Genomic DNA, 17,393 nt, shown 5'->3' on the forward strand with positions numbered 1-17,393 from the left:
GGAAGCGGATTGGCTGGGAGGCGTCCCGGAAGTGGTTCTCGGAGAAGCCCACGTGGATGAGTCGAACCCACATGGCGGTGCTCTTGAGGACGCTGCTGCAGCCAGGGAGGCCCCCGGGAGTCTTGGGGCGCTCCCTGGGACGGCGTGAGGCCAGCCTGGGCACTGGTTCTGGGGCTGCGGTGCGAGTGCGGTTCGCCCCCAGCCCCACAGGTAATCTTAGGGGACGTGACGCTGCAGGCCGAAGCCTATCGTCCGGTGCCCTCCCCCAGAATGTTTTCCAACGAACCCCTTCCGGTGGATTAGCCTGGGAGGGCAGCGCGACCCCATTTTGCAGGGGCAGAAACAGGTCCAGGAGCGGAAATTGTTCCCGTGGCCAGGAATTTCGTTGTTTATTGGGTTGCACCTCTCTTTCGGTCTTTTTTTCACGTATTCAGTAAATGTGTACTAAGTACACACTGCGAGGTACTGTTTCTCTGCGATACAATGACCATCTAGAAAGTAAGGCCCCTACTCTGGTGGCCGCGGCAAACGTGCACAAAAATACTGTAATTCTAGGCAGTCGCGTGTGCCACATGGGAAATGAAGCAGGAGAGGTGACGGGTTACTTTAGGTAGGATGCTCAAGCACATCTTGTTGAGGAGGTGACATTTGAGCTGAGAACCAAATGACAAGAATGCAGTGGATAGGAGGAACCTGAGCAGAGGAAATTGCAGGTACACAGGCCCCGTGGCTAGTGTTGGAGCTAAGCAAGCCAACGGGAGTTCGGGGCCCACTGTATACCCCAGTGGAGATGGTGTCGGGGCCTCCGCACCAGTCCCCAGAACTGAGCTCTCTTTTGTTAGCTGAGTTAGAGCCTGTTTCTTGATTAACCCTTTCACGCACCAGTTCCCAAAATTCTTTTCTCAAGAGGCTGCCTCTCCTGAAACCCAGGGTCAGTATATAAGGCTGCCTTTGTGGCAAGATCCCAGCTGCACAGAGCGACGGGATTACGGATCGGTACTTTTATAAAATTAGTATAAGTGGATTGCTAGAAAAATGAAAACCTAAAAAGCATACAAAATATGATCCTACTTTGTTTAATTAAACAGGAAATTGTCCTGTCAAACTGCTGCTCTCAGCATTTTGCTCTCAATTTCTGTGCTTCCTTGCAACAGTTTGCAGACTAGCACTGGTTTGGGAGCCAAAGCCTGAGATTGGGTACATATTTTTGGCTTTGCCACTTCTTCCGAGCTGTGTGACTTGGAGAAATTACCCAGAGGCTCTGAGTTTATCTGTCAAACAGGGCTAGTGATAGTACCCAGCTCGTGGGTTTGAGATAATGTAGCTGAGGCTCTTAACAAGGCCTGGTACTTAATAGAAAGCACTTCCTAAACAGTAGCCTCTATTTTGATTGTTGTTATTACTGTTTTCTTGCTGATTTGCAGGAGCAGCCCATATGACAAAGGCTGTGGACTACAGGCAGATAAAAGGATTATCAAGCAACATATGTCATTACAATAGCTAAAATTCACTAAAGGGTGTTCTTTGGTCAGCATTTAGGCCTCATAGCAACCCTATCAGGAACGTGTCTATTTTTTATTTTTAATCCCTCTCATAGATGAGGAAATGGAGCTCATCCAAATTAAGTCAAAGGGGTACCAGCTAGTAAATGGTGAATGCAGGATTTGAATCCAGGTCTGTGTACCTGTAAGGGGTCTTGCTTTTGCCCTAACCGGTTTGGCTCAGTGGATAGAGCAGGGGTCCTCAAACTTTTTAAACAGGGGGCCAGTTCACTGTCCCTCAGACCGTTGGAGGGCCGGACTATAGTTTAAAGAAAACTATGAACAAATTCCTATGCACACTGCACATATCTTATTTTGAAGTAAAAAAACAAAACGGGAACAAATACAATATTTGTATTTGCATGTGGCCCGCGGGCCGTAGTTTGAGGACCCCTGGGATAGAGCGTCAGCCTGCGGACTCAAGGGTCCTAGGTTCAATTCTGGACAAGGGCATGTACCTTTGTTGCGGGCACATACCCAGTAGGGAGTGTGCAGGAGGCAGCTGATCGATGTTTCTCATCAATGTTTCTAACTCTCTATTCCTCTCCCTTCCTCTCTATAAAAAATCAATTAAAAAAAAATCTTAGGAGTTTAAATTCAGGTGAAGAGAAATGTGTAATCAAACGTTACTTTTGGTTCGAGTTTAAAGCCAGCACTTAATGTAAAAATCTCAAGTAGACAAAATTCAAAATGTATAATGAGGATAGTCATGACAGTGCGTAGAGGGTGTATGTAAGATAACATTTTATGGTATTTTAAATTTGTAATTAACTTTTTCCAAGCACATCATTGAATTTGCATAAGTTAAATGCACATGTGACAATGGCTTCAGTGGCTCAGCCTCTGCCTCTTCTCCTTTAGGTGAAACTTGGCCTTGAGGCAAATCTCAAAGTAGGGTGATGGTTGCATTTGGAGGGAGTTGGAGCCTTTTTACAAAATGACCTACCAAACTTGGATGGTCTCCCTGTTCCAGAAAGAGGGGCTGAATGAGTCATCACCCCGTCCTCTGTGCAGTCTGACTGTCCAGGTGCTAGCTGGAGAGATGGGACGGAGGTGTTGGTTTCTTGGGCTTTGATGTTCTTTGAGACATTCTGTTACAAACAGAGCTTGCTTGCCCCTCGACTGAGGCTCGTCAGCTCACATTCCCTGTCTTCTGAGCTGTTCTCTTCTCCCAGGCTTCTTGCACCTGGGTGGCCTCCGCACTGCCTTGTACAACTACCTCTTTGCCAAGAAGCACGGAGGGAGCTTCATTCTGCGGCTGGAGGACACGGACCAGACCCGCCTGGTGCCCGGGGCAGCGGACAACATTGAGCACATGCTGGAGTGGGCAGGTGAGGCTGGCTGGGAAAGGACTGCAGGCTTCCCCCAGCTCCCAGGAGGGAGAACAGGGATTCCTGGAGAAGGGGGGCGTTTGTGCTGCCTGGGGTGGCAAGTGCCACCTGAACAGAGACTTAAGCTCCCTGAAGAAAAGCTCCAGGCTGTTTTGAGATTCCTGTTCTTACCTCAGAATCTCAGGTCCTCCTAGGAGCAGGCAGGCATAGGCCGAGTGTGGGACGGGCCTGGGGAGCTGCACCTGTGCTGAGCAGGAGAAAGTCCCAGCCTGAGTTCCCCAGTGGGGATGCGGCCCAGCTTGTCAAATCTTCTGCCTTCCAAGAGGAGCCACAACTCCAGGGTTTTGTTGTTTATCAGTGACTATTTCCCACTGTTAAATCTGAGCTCAGGCTTTTGACCACATTGTATGAGTGAAAGAAAATGGATCGGCCGCTGAAGTCGATTTTCTTGTGGGAACGTTAATTCTGAGCACAGCCAAGCTCAGGGAGGACAAGGAGGCGTGTGTTGGTGTTCCCTGGGTCAACAGTTGCCCACCTGCTAGGACAGGATGACTAGTTAGCTCCCCAAGAAAAAATAACGAAAATACCAAGACTGTTTTGAGATGTGTATTTTAATCTCAGGTAAATTAACTGGACTCTGGATTCCTAAAAGGCAGAAGCCAATTTCATTTCTGTCTTTTGCCATAGAGGAGGGCTATAGCAGATACTAGATCGAGATTAGCTGAATAAAAGGGCATTCATTCAGCAATGAATACTGTGACCCAGGAAGTGTTCCAGCAGTGAGCAGAGACTCTGTGCTCAGTGAGTAGGGGAGACAGGCAAACAGATTAATTCATTCCTGTGATATTAAGTGGTGGTGAGTGCTACGGAGAAAGGGTGCAGGTGAGGGAACCCGTGGGGAGGGGTGCTCGTTTAGACTCGGTGGTCTTCGCTGTGGAGGTAACATCAGAGCAGAGACTTGCACAGAGTGAGGGCCGGCCCTGAGGTTACCTAGGGGAAGAGTGTTCAAAGCAGAGCGAATAGCAGATGCGAAGGCCCCACAGAAGCTCAGTGCCCGGTGAGTTAGAGGAGCCGCCGAAGGCCGTCGTGGCCCGAGCACAGTGAGCGGGCAGAGTAGTGAGGTGTGCGGGAGATGGAATGCCATGCGGGCCAGGAGAGAACGCTCACCGCCTGTGGCTCTGCACTGGGCACAAGGGGGTGCTGACGAACAGGTCCTGCTCTTGTGGAGCCCCTGGTGCAGCACGCATGTGTGAATGATGCCCACCCTAGTGTTTTGGTGAGGCAGAGGGCAGCTGCCCGGGCACCCCAGGGTGGCTGACCTGGAACGGCTTGCTTCAGGAAGTCACTCTTTCGGGTTTTGTTTTGTTTTTGTTTGGTTTTTTTGGGGGGGGTTGATATGTAATTCACATAATACGAAATTCACCATTTCAAAGTGTACAACTCAGTGATCTACACTAATAAAAGAGAAACATGGTAATTGGCGTACGACCGCTACCCTTCCCATTGGCTAATCAGCGTATCCTTATGCAAATTAACTGTCAGCCAAGATGGCGGCTGGCAGCCATGCACTGAAGCGAGCAGGGAAGCTTGCTTCCTCCAGGGACTGCAGACTCCAACGTTCCCCGCCTCACTTGCCGGCCTCTCAACTGCAACTCTAAGCAACTATTACTATGTTGCAAATAAGAAGCTAAACAAAACCGGCTTTCAGTCAGCCCCGGACCGCAACATTGTATCCATGTTTTAGCCTCAGAGCTAAAGCTGGCCCAGAATAAAAAAAAAAAAAGAAAACAAGGAGCGGTTGGGAGCTTTTAGTCAACTGCCAGTGGGAAAACAGCCCTCAGCCCCTCAGCCAGCCTGGCCAGGCACCCCAGTGGGGACCCCCACCCTGATCCAGGACACCCTTCAGGGCAAACCAGCCAGCCCCCACCCATGCACCAGGCCTCTATTCTATATAGTGAAAGGGTAATATGCCTCCCGGCACCGGGATCAGCGGAGCAGCGAGGCTCCCGGCACCGGGATCAGCGTGACAGGGGGCAGCGCCCAAACCCCCTGATCAGCCCTGCTCTGTGCCTGATAGGGGGGGAGCTCCCCAATCCCCCGATTGCCCTGCGGCTCTGTGTGTGACAGGGTGCAGTGCACCAACCCCCTGATCGGCCCTGCTCTGTGTGTGACAGGGTGCAGCGCCCCAACCCCCCACCCCCACGGGCCCTGCTCTGTGTGTGACAGGGTAGAACCATAACCTCTCCATCAGCCCTGCCCCGAGTGTGACAGCGGTGGCGCCCTAACCCCCTGATCGGCCCTGTTCTGTGGGTAATAGAGGGTGGCGCCCCAACCCCCCTCCACGGGCCTTGCTCTGTGTGTGACAGGGTAGAGCCATAACCTCCCCATTGGCCCTGCCCTGAGTGTGACAGGGTGCAGCGCCCCAACCCCTTGATCTGCCCTGCTCTGTGTGTGACAGCGGGCGGTGCCCCAGCTCCCCTATCGGCCCTACTCTGTGAGTGACAGGGAGCAGCGCCCCAACCCCCTGATTGGCCCTGCTCTGTGCGTGACAGGGGGCAGCGCCCCAACCCCCTGATCGGCCCTGCTCTGTGCGTGACGGGGTGGCGCCGCAACCTCCCCATCGACCCTGCCTTGAGTGTGACAGGGGGCGGTGCCCCAACCCCCCAATCAGTCTATCCTGAGCGTGACTGAGGGTGGCATTGCAACCTCCCGATCCGCCCTGCTCTGTGCATGATGGGGCGGCGCCCCAACTCCCCAATCGGCCCTGCTCTGAGCCTGACCAGGGGCTGCACTTAGGGATTGGGCCTGCCCTCTTCCACCCGGGAGCAGGCCTAAGCCAGCAGGTCGTTATCTCCTGAGGGGTCCCAGACTGTGAGAGGGCACAGGCCGGGCTGGGGGACCCCCCCCCATCCCCCCCGCCGAGTGCACAAATTTTTGTGCACCGGGCCTCTAGTTTAGTCTAGTCACCATGTTGTGCAGCCATCGCCACTCTCTAATTCCAGAACATTTCCAACACTCCAACACGAAACCCAGGACCTATTTGTCCCCCGCAGCCCCTGGCACCGCTCATCTGCTCCTGTCCCCGGGTTTGCCTGTTCTGGACATTTCATATAAGAGGGATTACGCAGTATGTGGCTGTGATGACTGGCTTTTACTTAGTGTAAGTTCGTCTGTGTGGTAGCATATGTCAGCACTTCATTCCTCTTTAGGGCGGTCATTGTGCAGAAATACCACATTTTGCTTATCCATTCACCTGAGGGGGCGCATTTGGCTTTTTTCCACTTTTTGGCTGAGTCACTGCTGTGAGCATGTGTGTCCTAGTCTTTATGTGAACATACGTTTTCAATTCCTCTAGTGGAGTTACTCTGAAGCCCTCGGCGTTCCACACGCTGAACACATTCAGGTAAATCAGGAAGGGACCCCAGTGTACCTAACCCAACCTTCTCTTCTGACAGATGAAGAAACAGAGGCCCAGTGGGAGAGGGAGCTGAGTAATACTAATACCGCCAAAGCTGGCTGAGTGCCTGGCACATACCAGGCAGCGCACAAAGCCGCGTGACCAGCCTCAGGAGAAGGCACCATTTGTGTGCTTTTACAAATGAGGACACAGGGGCTCTGAACGGCTAGTGCGTCTGAACCCGGCCTGTCTCCTCCCGAGTTTGTGTGATCGCCAGGTGTGCGGGATTGCTCCTAATTCATTTGAAAGCTTTTTGAGGGCAGAATGGCTATCATTCAACTCTTCTGTGTCCCCTCTGCCCCCTCCTGGAAGCGTGCACAGTTCATCACGTCTTCTGTGACCTGAGGCACCTGGACCGTGGTTTCGGGGTTTGGCTGATAATAGATCACATTTCCTCCCAAGGCTTATAGTGCAGCTGCTAAAGGGCTACGTGCTTTGTGAGCACTGATGCTTTTAAAAACAATATTTCTATTGATTTTTAGAGAGAGGAAGGGAGGGGGAGAGAGAGAAACATTGACGCTGCTGCCTCCTGCACACCCCACCAGGCATCAAGCCCACAGCCCAAGAGTGCCCTGACTGGGACTCGAACTAGCAACCTTTCAGTACATGGAATGCCCAACTATCAGCCATACCGCCCAGGGCCCACTGATGCTTTTAGTTCTCAGTCACTCTGCACAGTAAGCTGTCGGCTGCACTTTTCAGAAAAGGGAATGCAAAGAGGCAGTACAGAGAGTGGTTAAGAGCATGGACTCTAGGTCAGTTCACCTGGGTGTGAATCCAGTTGTGCCCCTTATCCTTGGCCAAGTTATCTGACAAAGTCCCTCTGTGCCTCTGTGTCCTCGTTAGTGAATGGGGATAATAATGACATCTTCCTGGTGTGGTGGTTCTGAGGCTTAGCGAAGACCACAAAATAGAAAAGCAGCTGGCAGGTGCTTAGCACTCTGGTGCTCTGGCACCTGGATCCCTGTCACACAAAGCCCGGAGTCCAGCCAGGCCTGATGGGCTGTGCCCTGAACCACACTCTTCCTCCTGAGTCGGCTGGTCCAGGCCTGGGCGGGTTTCCCCTCCCCAGGGAAAAGGTGGATGGAGAGGAAGTGCAGTTGGGAGTGTGGACGTGGAGCCAGCACGCCTCCGCCCGACTCCTCAACCACCAGGCTGCGTGGCCTTGAGCATGGGACCTCTGTGCCTGAATTTTCATCTGCGAAAGGGAAGTCATGATAGAACTGGACTCACACGTTGTCGGGAGGACTAAAAGCTTTACTCTGTTTGCCAAGCCCTTAGAGCAGTGCCTGAGAGCCAGTGTCGCGTGCATCTTATTACTTGGTGATTGCTCTCTCCATGCTCCAGGCATCCCCCCTGATGAGAGCCCACACCGGGGAGGCCCCAGGGGGCCCTACCTGCAGTCCCAGCGGCTTGAGCTGTACGCCCAGGCCACGGAAGCCCTGCTGAAGACCGGGGCTGCTTACCCCTGCTTCTGCTCTTCACAGCGGCTGGAGCTGCTGAAGAAGGAGGCCCTGAGGAGCCGGCAGACACCCCGGTGAGAGCCCCAACCTGTCATGCTGCCTCCCCAAAGTTGGGTGTGTTTGTTAGCTGTTACTACAGGACAAGTTACCCCCAAACTTTTTTTTTTTTTTTTTTTTTTAATATATTTTATTGATTTTTTACAGAGAGGAAGGGAGAGAGATAGAGAGTCAGAAACATCGATGAGAGAGAAACATCGATCAGCTGCCTCCTGCACACCTCCTACTGGCGATGTGCCCACAACCCAGGCACATGCCCCTGACCGGAATCGAACCTGGGACCTTCCAGTCCGCAGGCCGACGCTCTATCCACTGAGCCAAACCGGTTTCGGCACCCCCAAACTTTTATGGTCTCACAGTTTCTATGGGTCAGGACGCTGGGCATGCTCACCTGGACCTCTAGCTCAGGGTCGCTCCCAAGGCTCAGCTCGAGGAGGATCTGCTTCCGTTTCCCTGGAGACTGTCGGCAGACCTCAGGGCATCCTGGCTGTTGCCTGGGTACATCTGCTCCTTGCCACACGGGCCTCCCCTAGGGCAGCTCACAGCATAGCCCGGCCTTTCCTCCGAGAGACCAGGGAGAAAGCAAGAGAGTGAGACAGAGGCCAGAGTGACAGCTCATCACTGGTTGTACACTGTTCATTAGGAGGAAGTCACCAGGTTCAGCCCATACTCACAGGAAGGGGATGGCACCAGGACAGAAACCAGCAGGTGGGGGTCACGGCGGCTAGGTCTAAGCTGCCAACCGCCTTCAGTCCAAGGAGTAACACATCAAGTAGCTTTAGTGATTTGTTATTTTGACTAAGTAGTATTTTCTCATGTTCAGGAAAATAGATACACAAAGCTCCCTCCCAACACTGACTCTACCTACTCAGGTCCTCTGCAGACACAGCTGGTGTTAGAACTTGCTCGTGTCTCCTGCAGAGGCATCAGTACGTACACTGATACATGACTGTTATTTCTCTTCCCCCTTCAAGTGGTAGCACAGTGAGCACTGTGCGACTTCTTGTCTCAAGGATCAGTCTGTATCAGTCCACAGTCTTTTTGTTTTGTGAGTTTTTTGTTTTGTTTTTTTAGTCCACAGTTTTTTTTATGCTTACATGGTATTCCATTGTATGGACATACCATCATTTACTTAATCAGTTCCTTAATAATGAACCTTTACTGGTATGTCATTTGTAGTATTTGTTATAAAAAAAGAGAGCTGTGCCCTAGCCAAGTTGGTGGTATACACCAAAAGGTTGTGGGTTCAATTCCTGGTCAGGGCACATATCTAGGTTGTGGGTTCAATCCCAATCTGGACACGTGTGGGAGGCAATCAGTCAATCAATGTTTCTCTCTTACATTGATGTTTTTCTCTCTCTTCCTCTCTCCCTCTCTCTCTGAAAATCAATAAAAACATATCTTTGGGTGAGGATTAAACAAAAGAGAGCTGTGCCTGGCCAGTGTAGCTCAGTGGTTGAGCATCAACCTGTGAACCAGGAGGTCAAGGCTCGATTCCCAATCAGGGCACATGCCTGGGTTGCGGGCTCGATCCTCAGTGTGGGGCGTGCAGGAGGCAGCCGATCAATGATTCTCTCTTATCATTGATGTTTCTCTTTCTCCTCCCTTCCTCTCTGAAATCAATAAAAATATGTGTGTGTTTTTTAAAAGAAAGAGCTGTGACAAAGGATGTTGACAGGCATCCTTTTGCACACATGCAGTGTGTTGTTAGAGACCTTCCAAGACATGCTGCCTGGTGGCCCTGCACTAGCTGCACTCCCATCAGCGGTGGCCTCATAACTTAAGTTCCAGTTTCAGTGAACCGTTTGCACAAGGGCTCGGATGTTTGGATAAGTTCACGACATCCACTGCAGCACTGCTTCTTCATTCTAAACCCTGTACTTATCCACCCACAGAAGGTGGCTTTTTTTGCCCAAGATCTTATGGTCTTCAGAGACACAGAGAGGGCTCATGCCCATGATCAGTGTTGTTAACAACCATGCTGCTCTACTTCCCAACAGGTATGACAATCGGTGCCGGAACCTGAGCCAGAGGCAGGTAGCTGAGAAGTTGGCCAAGGACCCCAAGCCTGCTATCCGCTTTCGCCTGGAGGAGGAGGCACCAGCCTTCCAGGACTTGGTATATGGCTGGAATCGGCATGAAGTGGCCAGTGTGGAGGGGGACCCGGTCATCCTGAAGAGCGATGGCTTCCCCACCTACCACCTGGCCTGCGTGGTGGATGACCACCACATGGGCATCAGCCACGTGCTGCGTGGCTCGGAGTGGCTGGTCTCCACTTCCAAGCACCTGCTGCTCTACCAGGCCCTGGGCTGGCCGCCGCCTCGCTTTGCCCACCTGCCCCTGCTCCTCAACAGGGACGGCAGTAAGCTGTCCAAGAGGCAAGGGGACATTTTCCTGGAGAGTTTTGCTGCTGCCGGCTTCCTACCAGATGCCTTGCTCGACATCATCACTAACTGTGGCTCAGGGTTCCCAGGTATCCACTCACCTGAGAGTTCCCGGTGGGACCACAGCAGTGAGGCACCAGGACTTGGGTGCAGGCCCACCTGGTCTGCAGTCCGGCTGTGCCACCTACCAGCTGCGTCAACTTGCATGAGTTCATGCTTTCGTTCCACAAATGTTTACTGAGCCAGACACTGTCAAGTACATTTGGGCCTTGACTTACGAGTTTAATTCGTTCCGAGACCGAGCTCGTAAGTCAAGGCCCCACTGTACTGGGGCTCCAACAGTGAAAAGACAGGCATAATCCCTGCCCTCAAGGAGCTTGCAATCTCAGTCTTGGTTGCCTCATCTATAAAATGGGGCTAAGTGTCTACCTCGTAGACATAAGTTAAGATTCACTGAGCTCATGAGTGTAAGGCCCCCAGCACAGTATCTCCCACAGTAGGTGCAAAAATTACAGCTGCTGTGATTTTTACAATTATAGTACAGTGGGGCCTTGACTTAAAGTGTCCCGACTAACGAGTTTTTTGAGATACCAGCTGTCTCTCGGCTGATTTTTTGCATTGAGGTGATAGAGTAATTTGAGTTAACGAGCTTGGTCTCAGAACGAATTAAACTCGTAAGTCAAGGCCCCACTGTACTACTATAACAGTATCACTAGTATTACTGGGACCATAGTTTATTCCAAGTTAAGCCTTTATCCTTGGCCCAAGACTTAGAGCCCAAATCTTAAAGAAGCACCAAATAGGCTAGGATGACCTCTTTGTGGGGGAGATTTCTGATAATGAGGCAATAATAGTCTGCTTATTGTTTATTCTGCTCTTATTCAGTCCTTAACATATCCTTGGGAGGTACGATCTCCACAGTTTGTAAGAAGATTGGGAGTCTCAGAGAGGTTAGGGAATTTGCCAGTGTCCCAGCTAGTAGGGGATGTGACAGGTTATTGTCGGCTGAAGTCCCCACGATGCCCAGTGGGACAGCTGCTGCTCAGAGAAGCAGCCCCGCACAGCCCGCTCAACTCTGGCTGTGCTTGGACTCATGGGAAGCTCCTAGAGCATTGGTGCCAGACCCCACCGGACCAGTAGGGTCAGGGGCTCGGGATGGCCAGACAGTGGGTGCCGTCCCTGCAGCTCATGTCTCTGAGGGCAGAGTGGTTAAACCATTTTTCACACCATTTTTTTCCTTAATGACAGAAGCCTTTCTGCAAGTGAAAGCTCATTTGGGCCCTTGATGTAAAAACAGCTGGAGGTTGAGTCCCTTCCGTGGAAATGGGATGGGGAGCCCAGTGCTCACTCAGCCTCCCTTGGAGTTGAACGTCGGAGGGAGTTGAGCGCTGGGCTTCCCTCACTTGCAGAGAACCAGATGGGCAGGACCTTGCCAGAGCTGGTAGCACAGTTTGACCTGACCCGGATCACCTGCCACTCGGCCCTGCTAGACCTGGAGAAGCTTCCAGAATTCAACAGGTGAGTGGGGGACTAGAGCACCCTGGTGGAAAGGGCTTTCTTGCTGACGATGGGGCCTCACAGGTCCTGTGGGCTCCAGAGTCACATACACCTGATTTTGGCTGAGCTCAGGTGTTTAGTGCTGTGTGACCACAGACAGTCACCTCACCTCTTCAGACCTGTTTCCTCTTCTCTAAAATGGAGCTAGTAAGAGTTCCCACCCTGTGCAGTTGTTTTAAGAGTTAAATTCAACATTGCATCAAAGTATCTGCACAGCCCCCAGCACATAGAAAGTGCTCGACCAATGGTAGGTATCCTTTTATCATTACCATTATTCCTGTGCACCCCTCCTATGGGTTCTGTTGACTACCAAAGCCTGGGGAGCGTCTTCATTTTAGAACATCTCCCGCTTCCTAACCCCCGGTCCCCCGGCCAACACTGAGGAGCACTGTCTCTCATGTCACCCGCCAACACGGAGGAGCACTGTCTCATGTCACCCACCAATACGGAGGAGCACTGTCTCTCATGTCACCCACCAATACGAAGAAGCACTGTCTCATGTCACCCACCAACACTGAGGAGCACTGTCTCTCGTGTCACCCACCAACACACAGGAGCACTGTCTCTCGTGTCACCCACCAATACGGAGGAGCACTGTCTCTCATGTCACCCACCAATACGGAGAAGCACTGTCTCATGTCACCCACCAATACGGAGAAGCACTGTCTCATGTCACCCACCAATACAGAGGAGCACTGTCTCATGTCACCCACCAACACACAGGAGCACTGTCTCTCGTGTCACCCACCAATACGGAGGAGCACTGTCTCATGTCACCCACCAATACGGAGGAGCACTGTCTCATGTCACCCACCAACACACAAGAGCACTGTCTCTCGTGTCACCCACCAATACGGAGGAGCACTGTCTCTCATGTCACCCACCAATACGGAGGAGCACTGTCTCTCATGTCACCCACCAATACGGAGGAGCACTGTCTCATGTCACCCACCAACACACAGGAGCACTGTCTCTCGTGTCACCCACCAATACGGAGGAGCACTGTCTCATGTCACCCACCAACACGGAGGAGCACTGTCTCATGTCATCCACCAATACGGAGGAGCACTGTCTCATGTCACCCACCAATACGGAGGAGCACTGTCTCATGTCACCCGCCAATACTGAGGAGCACTGTCTCATGTCACCCACCAACACACAGGAGCACTGTCTCTCGTGTCACCCACCAATACGGAGAAGCACTGTCTCATGTCACCCACCAATACAGAGGAGCACTGTCTCATGTCACCCACCAACACACAAGAGCACTGTCTCTCGTGTCAACCACCAATACGGAGGAACACTGTCTCATGTCATCCACCAATACGGAGGAGCACTGTCTCTCATGTCACCCACCAATACGGAGGAGCACTGTCTCATGTCACCCACCAATACGGAGAAGCACTGTCTCATGTCACCCACCAATACGGAGAAGCACTGTCTCTCATGTCACCCACCAATACAGAGAAGCACTGTCTCATGTCACCCACCAATACGGAGGAGCACTGTCTCATGTCACCCACCAATACGGAGAAGCACTGTCTCATGTCACCCACCAATACGGAGGAGCACTGTCTCATGTCACCCACCAACACGGAGGAGCACTGTCTCATGTCACCCACCAACACGGAGGAGCACTGTCTCATGTCACCCACCAACACTGAGGAGCACTGTCTCATGTCACCCACCAACACGGAGGAGCACTGTCTCATGTCACCCACCAACACGGAGGAGCACTGTCTCATGTCACCCACCAATACGGAGGAGCACTGTCTCATGTCACCCACCAATACGGAGGAGCACTGTCTCTCGTGTCACCCACCAACACGGAGGAGCACTGTCTCTCGTGTCACCCACCAACACGGAGGAGCACTGTCTCATGTCACCCACCAATACGGAGGAGCACTGTCTCTCGTGTCACCCACCAACACGGAGGAGCACTGTCTCATGTCACCCACCAATACGGAGGAGCACTGTCTCATGTCACCCACCAATACGGAGGAGCACTGTCTCATGTCACCCACCAACACGGAGGAGCACTGTCTCTCGTGTCACCCACCAACACTGAGGAGCACTGTCTCATGTCACCCACCAACACGGAGGAGCACTGTCTCATGTCACCCACCAACACTGAGGAGCACTGTCTCATGTCACCCACCAACACGGAGGAGCACTGTCTCATGTCACCCACCAACACGGAGGAGCACTGTCTCATGTCACCCACATATACGGAGGAGCACTGTCTCATGTCACCCACCAATACGGAGGAGCACTGTCTCATGTCACCCGCCAACACTGAGGAGCACTGTCTCATGTCACCCGCCAACACACAGGAGCACTGTCTCTCGTGTCACCCACCAATACGGAGAAGCACTGTCTCTCGTGTCACCCACCAATACGGAGAAGCACTGTCTCTCGTGTCACCCACCAATACGGAGAAGCACTGTCTCATGTCACCCACCAATACGGAGGAGCACTGTCTCATGTCACCCACCAATACGGAGAAGCACTGTCTCATGTCACCCACCAACACGGAGGAGCACTGTCTCATGTCACCCACCAACACGGAGGAGCACTGTCTCATGTCACCCACCAATACGGAGGAGCACTGTCTCATGTCACCCACCAATACGGAGGAGCACTGTCTCATGTCACCCGCCAATACTGAGGAGCACTGTCTCATGTCACCCGCCAACACACAGGAGCACTGTCTCTCGTGTCACCCACCAATACGGAGAAGCACTGTCTCATGTCACCCACCAATACGGAGGAGCACTGTCTCATGTCACCCACCAACACACAGGAGCACTGTCTCTCGTGTCACCCACCAATACGGAGGAGCACTGTCTCATGTCATCCACCAATACGGAGGAGCACTGTCTCTCATGTCACCCACCAATACGGAGGAGCACTGTCTCATGTCACCCACCAATACGGAGAAGCACTGTCTCATGTCACCCACCAATACGGAGAAGCACTGTCTCTCATGTCACCCACCAATACGGAGAAGAACTGTCTCATGTCACCCACCAATATGGAGGAGCACTGTCTCATGTCACCCACCAATACGGAGAAGCACTGTCTCATGTCACCCACCAATACGGAGAAGCACTGTCTCATGTCACCCACCAATACGGAGGAGCACTGTCTCATGTCACCCACCAATACGGAGGAGCACTGTCTCATGTCACCCACCAACACTGAGGAGCACTGTCTCATGTCACCCACCAACACGGAGGAGCACTGTCTCATGTCACCCACCAACACGGAGGAGCACTGTCTCATGTCACCCACCAATACGGAGGAGCACTGTCTCATGTCACCCACCAATACGGAGGAGCACTGTCTCTCGTGTCACCCACCAACACGGAGGAGCACTGTCTCATGTCACCCACCAATACGGAGGAGCACTGTCTCTCGTGTCACCCACCAACACGGAGGAGCACTGTCTCATGTCACCCACCAATACGGAGAAGCACTGTCTCTCGTGTCACCCACCAATACGGAGGAGCACTGTCTCATGTCACCCACCAATACGGAGAAGCACTGTCTCATGTCACCCACCAATACGGAGAAGCACTGTCTCTCATGTCACCCACCAATACGGAGGAGCACTGTCTCATGTCACCCACCAATACGGAGAAGCCCTGTCTCATGTCACCCACCAATACGGAGAAGCACTGTCTCATGTCACCCACCAATACGGAGGAGCACTGTCTCATGTCACCCACCAATACGGAGGAGCACTGTCTCTCATGTCACCCACCAATACGGAGGAGCACTGTCTCTCATGTCACCCACCAATACGGAGAAGCACTGTCTCATGTCACCCACCAATACGGAGGAGCACTGTCTCATGTCACCCACCAATACGGAGGAGCACTGTCTCTCATGTCACCCACCAATACGGAGGAGCACTGTCTCTCATGTCACCCACCAATACGGAGAAGCACTGTCTCATGTCACCCACCAATACGGAGGAGCACTGTCTCATGTCACCCACCAATACGGAGGAGCACTGTCTCTCGTGTCACCCACCAACACTGGAGAGCACTGTCTCATGTCACCCACCAACACGGAGGAGCACTGTCTCATGTCACCCACCAACACTGAGGAGCACTGTCTCATGTCACCCACCAACACGGAGGAGCACTGTCTCATGTCACCCACCAACACGGAGGAGCACTGTCTCATGTCACCCACCAATACGGAGGAGCACTGTCTCATGTCACCCACCAATACGGAGGAGCACTGTCTCTCGTGTCACCCACCAACATGGAGGAGCACTGTCTCATGTCACCCACCAATACGGAGGAGCACTGTCTCTCGTGTCACCCACCAACACGGAGGAGCACTGTCTCATGTCACCCACCAATACGGAGAAGCACTGTCCCTCGTTGTCACCCACCAATACGGAGGAGCACTGTCTCTCGTGTCACCCGCTAACACTGAGGAGCACTGTCTCCTGTCACCTCCATGTGTCAAGGGTCCTTCACTCAGAAACCTTCAGACACAGTTACCCTTCCCATCACTGCTGACATGTCCCAGTCTAAGGGACTGGGTGGCACACAGCAGGCAGGTTTGCAGTCATGGTTGCAGCAACTCCTTGCGCCTTCCCTGAAGCACTGGGGGACCGGCTCTCCTTGGTGCCCTCCTTGAATGAGTGCCCAGGACTGCAAACCGGAAATCTTTGTTAACTGGGCAACCTCTACTCTGCTCAAGCCAACTGAGGTATGGGGAACAAGGGCCCTTTGCAGCCAAGAGAAGTCAGAAATCTTCTTTTATTGAATGATTGATTTTTTTTTAGAGGGGGAGAGAGAGAAACATCAATTTGTTTTTCCACTTATTTATGCATTCATTGGTTGATTCTCTTATGTGCCCTGACCAGAGATTGAACCTGAAACCTTGGCTGGTGTATTGGGATAAAGCTATAACCAACTGAACTACCCAGCCAAGGCCAGAAATATCCTTTTTTTTTTTTTTTTTTTTAAATATATTTTATTGATTTTTTTTACAGAGAGGAAGGGAGAGATAGAGAGTTAGAAACATCAATGAGAGAGAAACATCAACCAGCTGCCTCCTGCACATCTCCTACTGGGGATGTGCCCGCATCCCAGGTACATGCCCTTGACCGGAATCAAACCTGGGACCTTTCAGTCCGCAGGCCGACACTCTATCCACTGAGCCAAACCGGTTTTGGCCAGAAATATCTTATTTTTGTGTGATCTCTTTCTAGTTTAAAAATGTTAGCTATTATTTTTTTACTAGAGGTCAGTGCACGAATTCGTGTACGGGTGGGGTATCTTGGCCTGGCTGTCGATTGGGCCGATCAGGGCCCATCTCACCCAGTCCTGATCAAGCGCATTGGGCCGACTAGCCAGGGGTAGGGACTGCGGGAGGTTGCCTGTGGGAGCACACTGACCACCAGGGGGCAGCTCCTGCATTGAGCATCTGCTGCCTGGTGGTCAGTGAGCGTCATAGCTATCAGTCGTTCTGTCGCTTAAGCTTATATGTATAGATTGTTGATCCTCACCCGAGGATATTTTTCCTTTGATTTTTTTTTTTTTTTTTTTTTTTGAGTGGAGAGTGGGAGGGACGGGGAG

The 17,393-nt window shown here is 52.3% G+C and overlaps 1 protein-coding gene across 3 annotated transcripts in view; it reads left to right on the top strand.

Moving 5' to 3' along the window:
• Positions 1-54: 54 nt before the first annotated feature.
• The window catches only part of EARS2 (glutamyl-tRNA synthetase 2, mitochondrial), a 30,132-nt gene continuing 12,793 nt past the window's right edge, over positions 55-17,393 (top strand). For 2 of the 3 annotated variants that reach the window (XM_070413675.1, XM_070413678.1), the window contains exons 1-5: positions 55-210; positions 2,717-2,872; positions 7,677-7,866; positions 9,850-10,322; positions 11,643-11,751. In XM_070413675.1, the coding sequence (XP_070269776.1) occupies positions 57-210; positions 2,717-2,872; positions 7,677-7,866; positions 9,850-10,322; positions 11,643-11,751 (1,082 nt within the window). In that variant the 5' untranslated portion in view covers positions 55-56. Of the gene's footprint in view, positions 211-403; positions 463-2,716; positions 2,873-7,676; positions 7,867-9,849; positions 10,323-11,642; positions 11,752-17,393 lie in introns of those variants that run through there. The other variant, XM_070413676.1, reaches the window with a different exon arrangement.

This window comes from Myotis yumanensis, unplaced genomic scaffold, assembly GCF_028538775.1.
Source record: "Myotis yumanensis isolate MYYU_CA2020_CCGP unplaced genomic scaffold, mMyoYum1.0.hap1 SCAF_4, whole genome shotgun sequence".
In the NCBI taxonomy this organism is placed as follows: Eukaryota; Metazoa; Chordata; class Mammalia; order Chiroptera; family Vespertilionidae; genus Myotis; species Myotis yumanensis.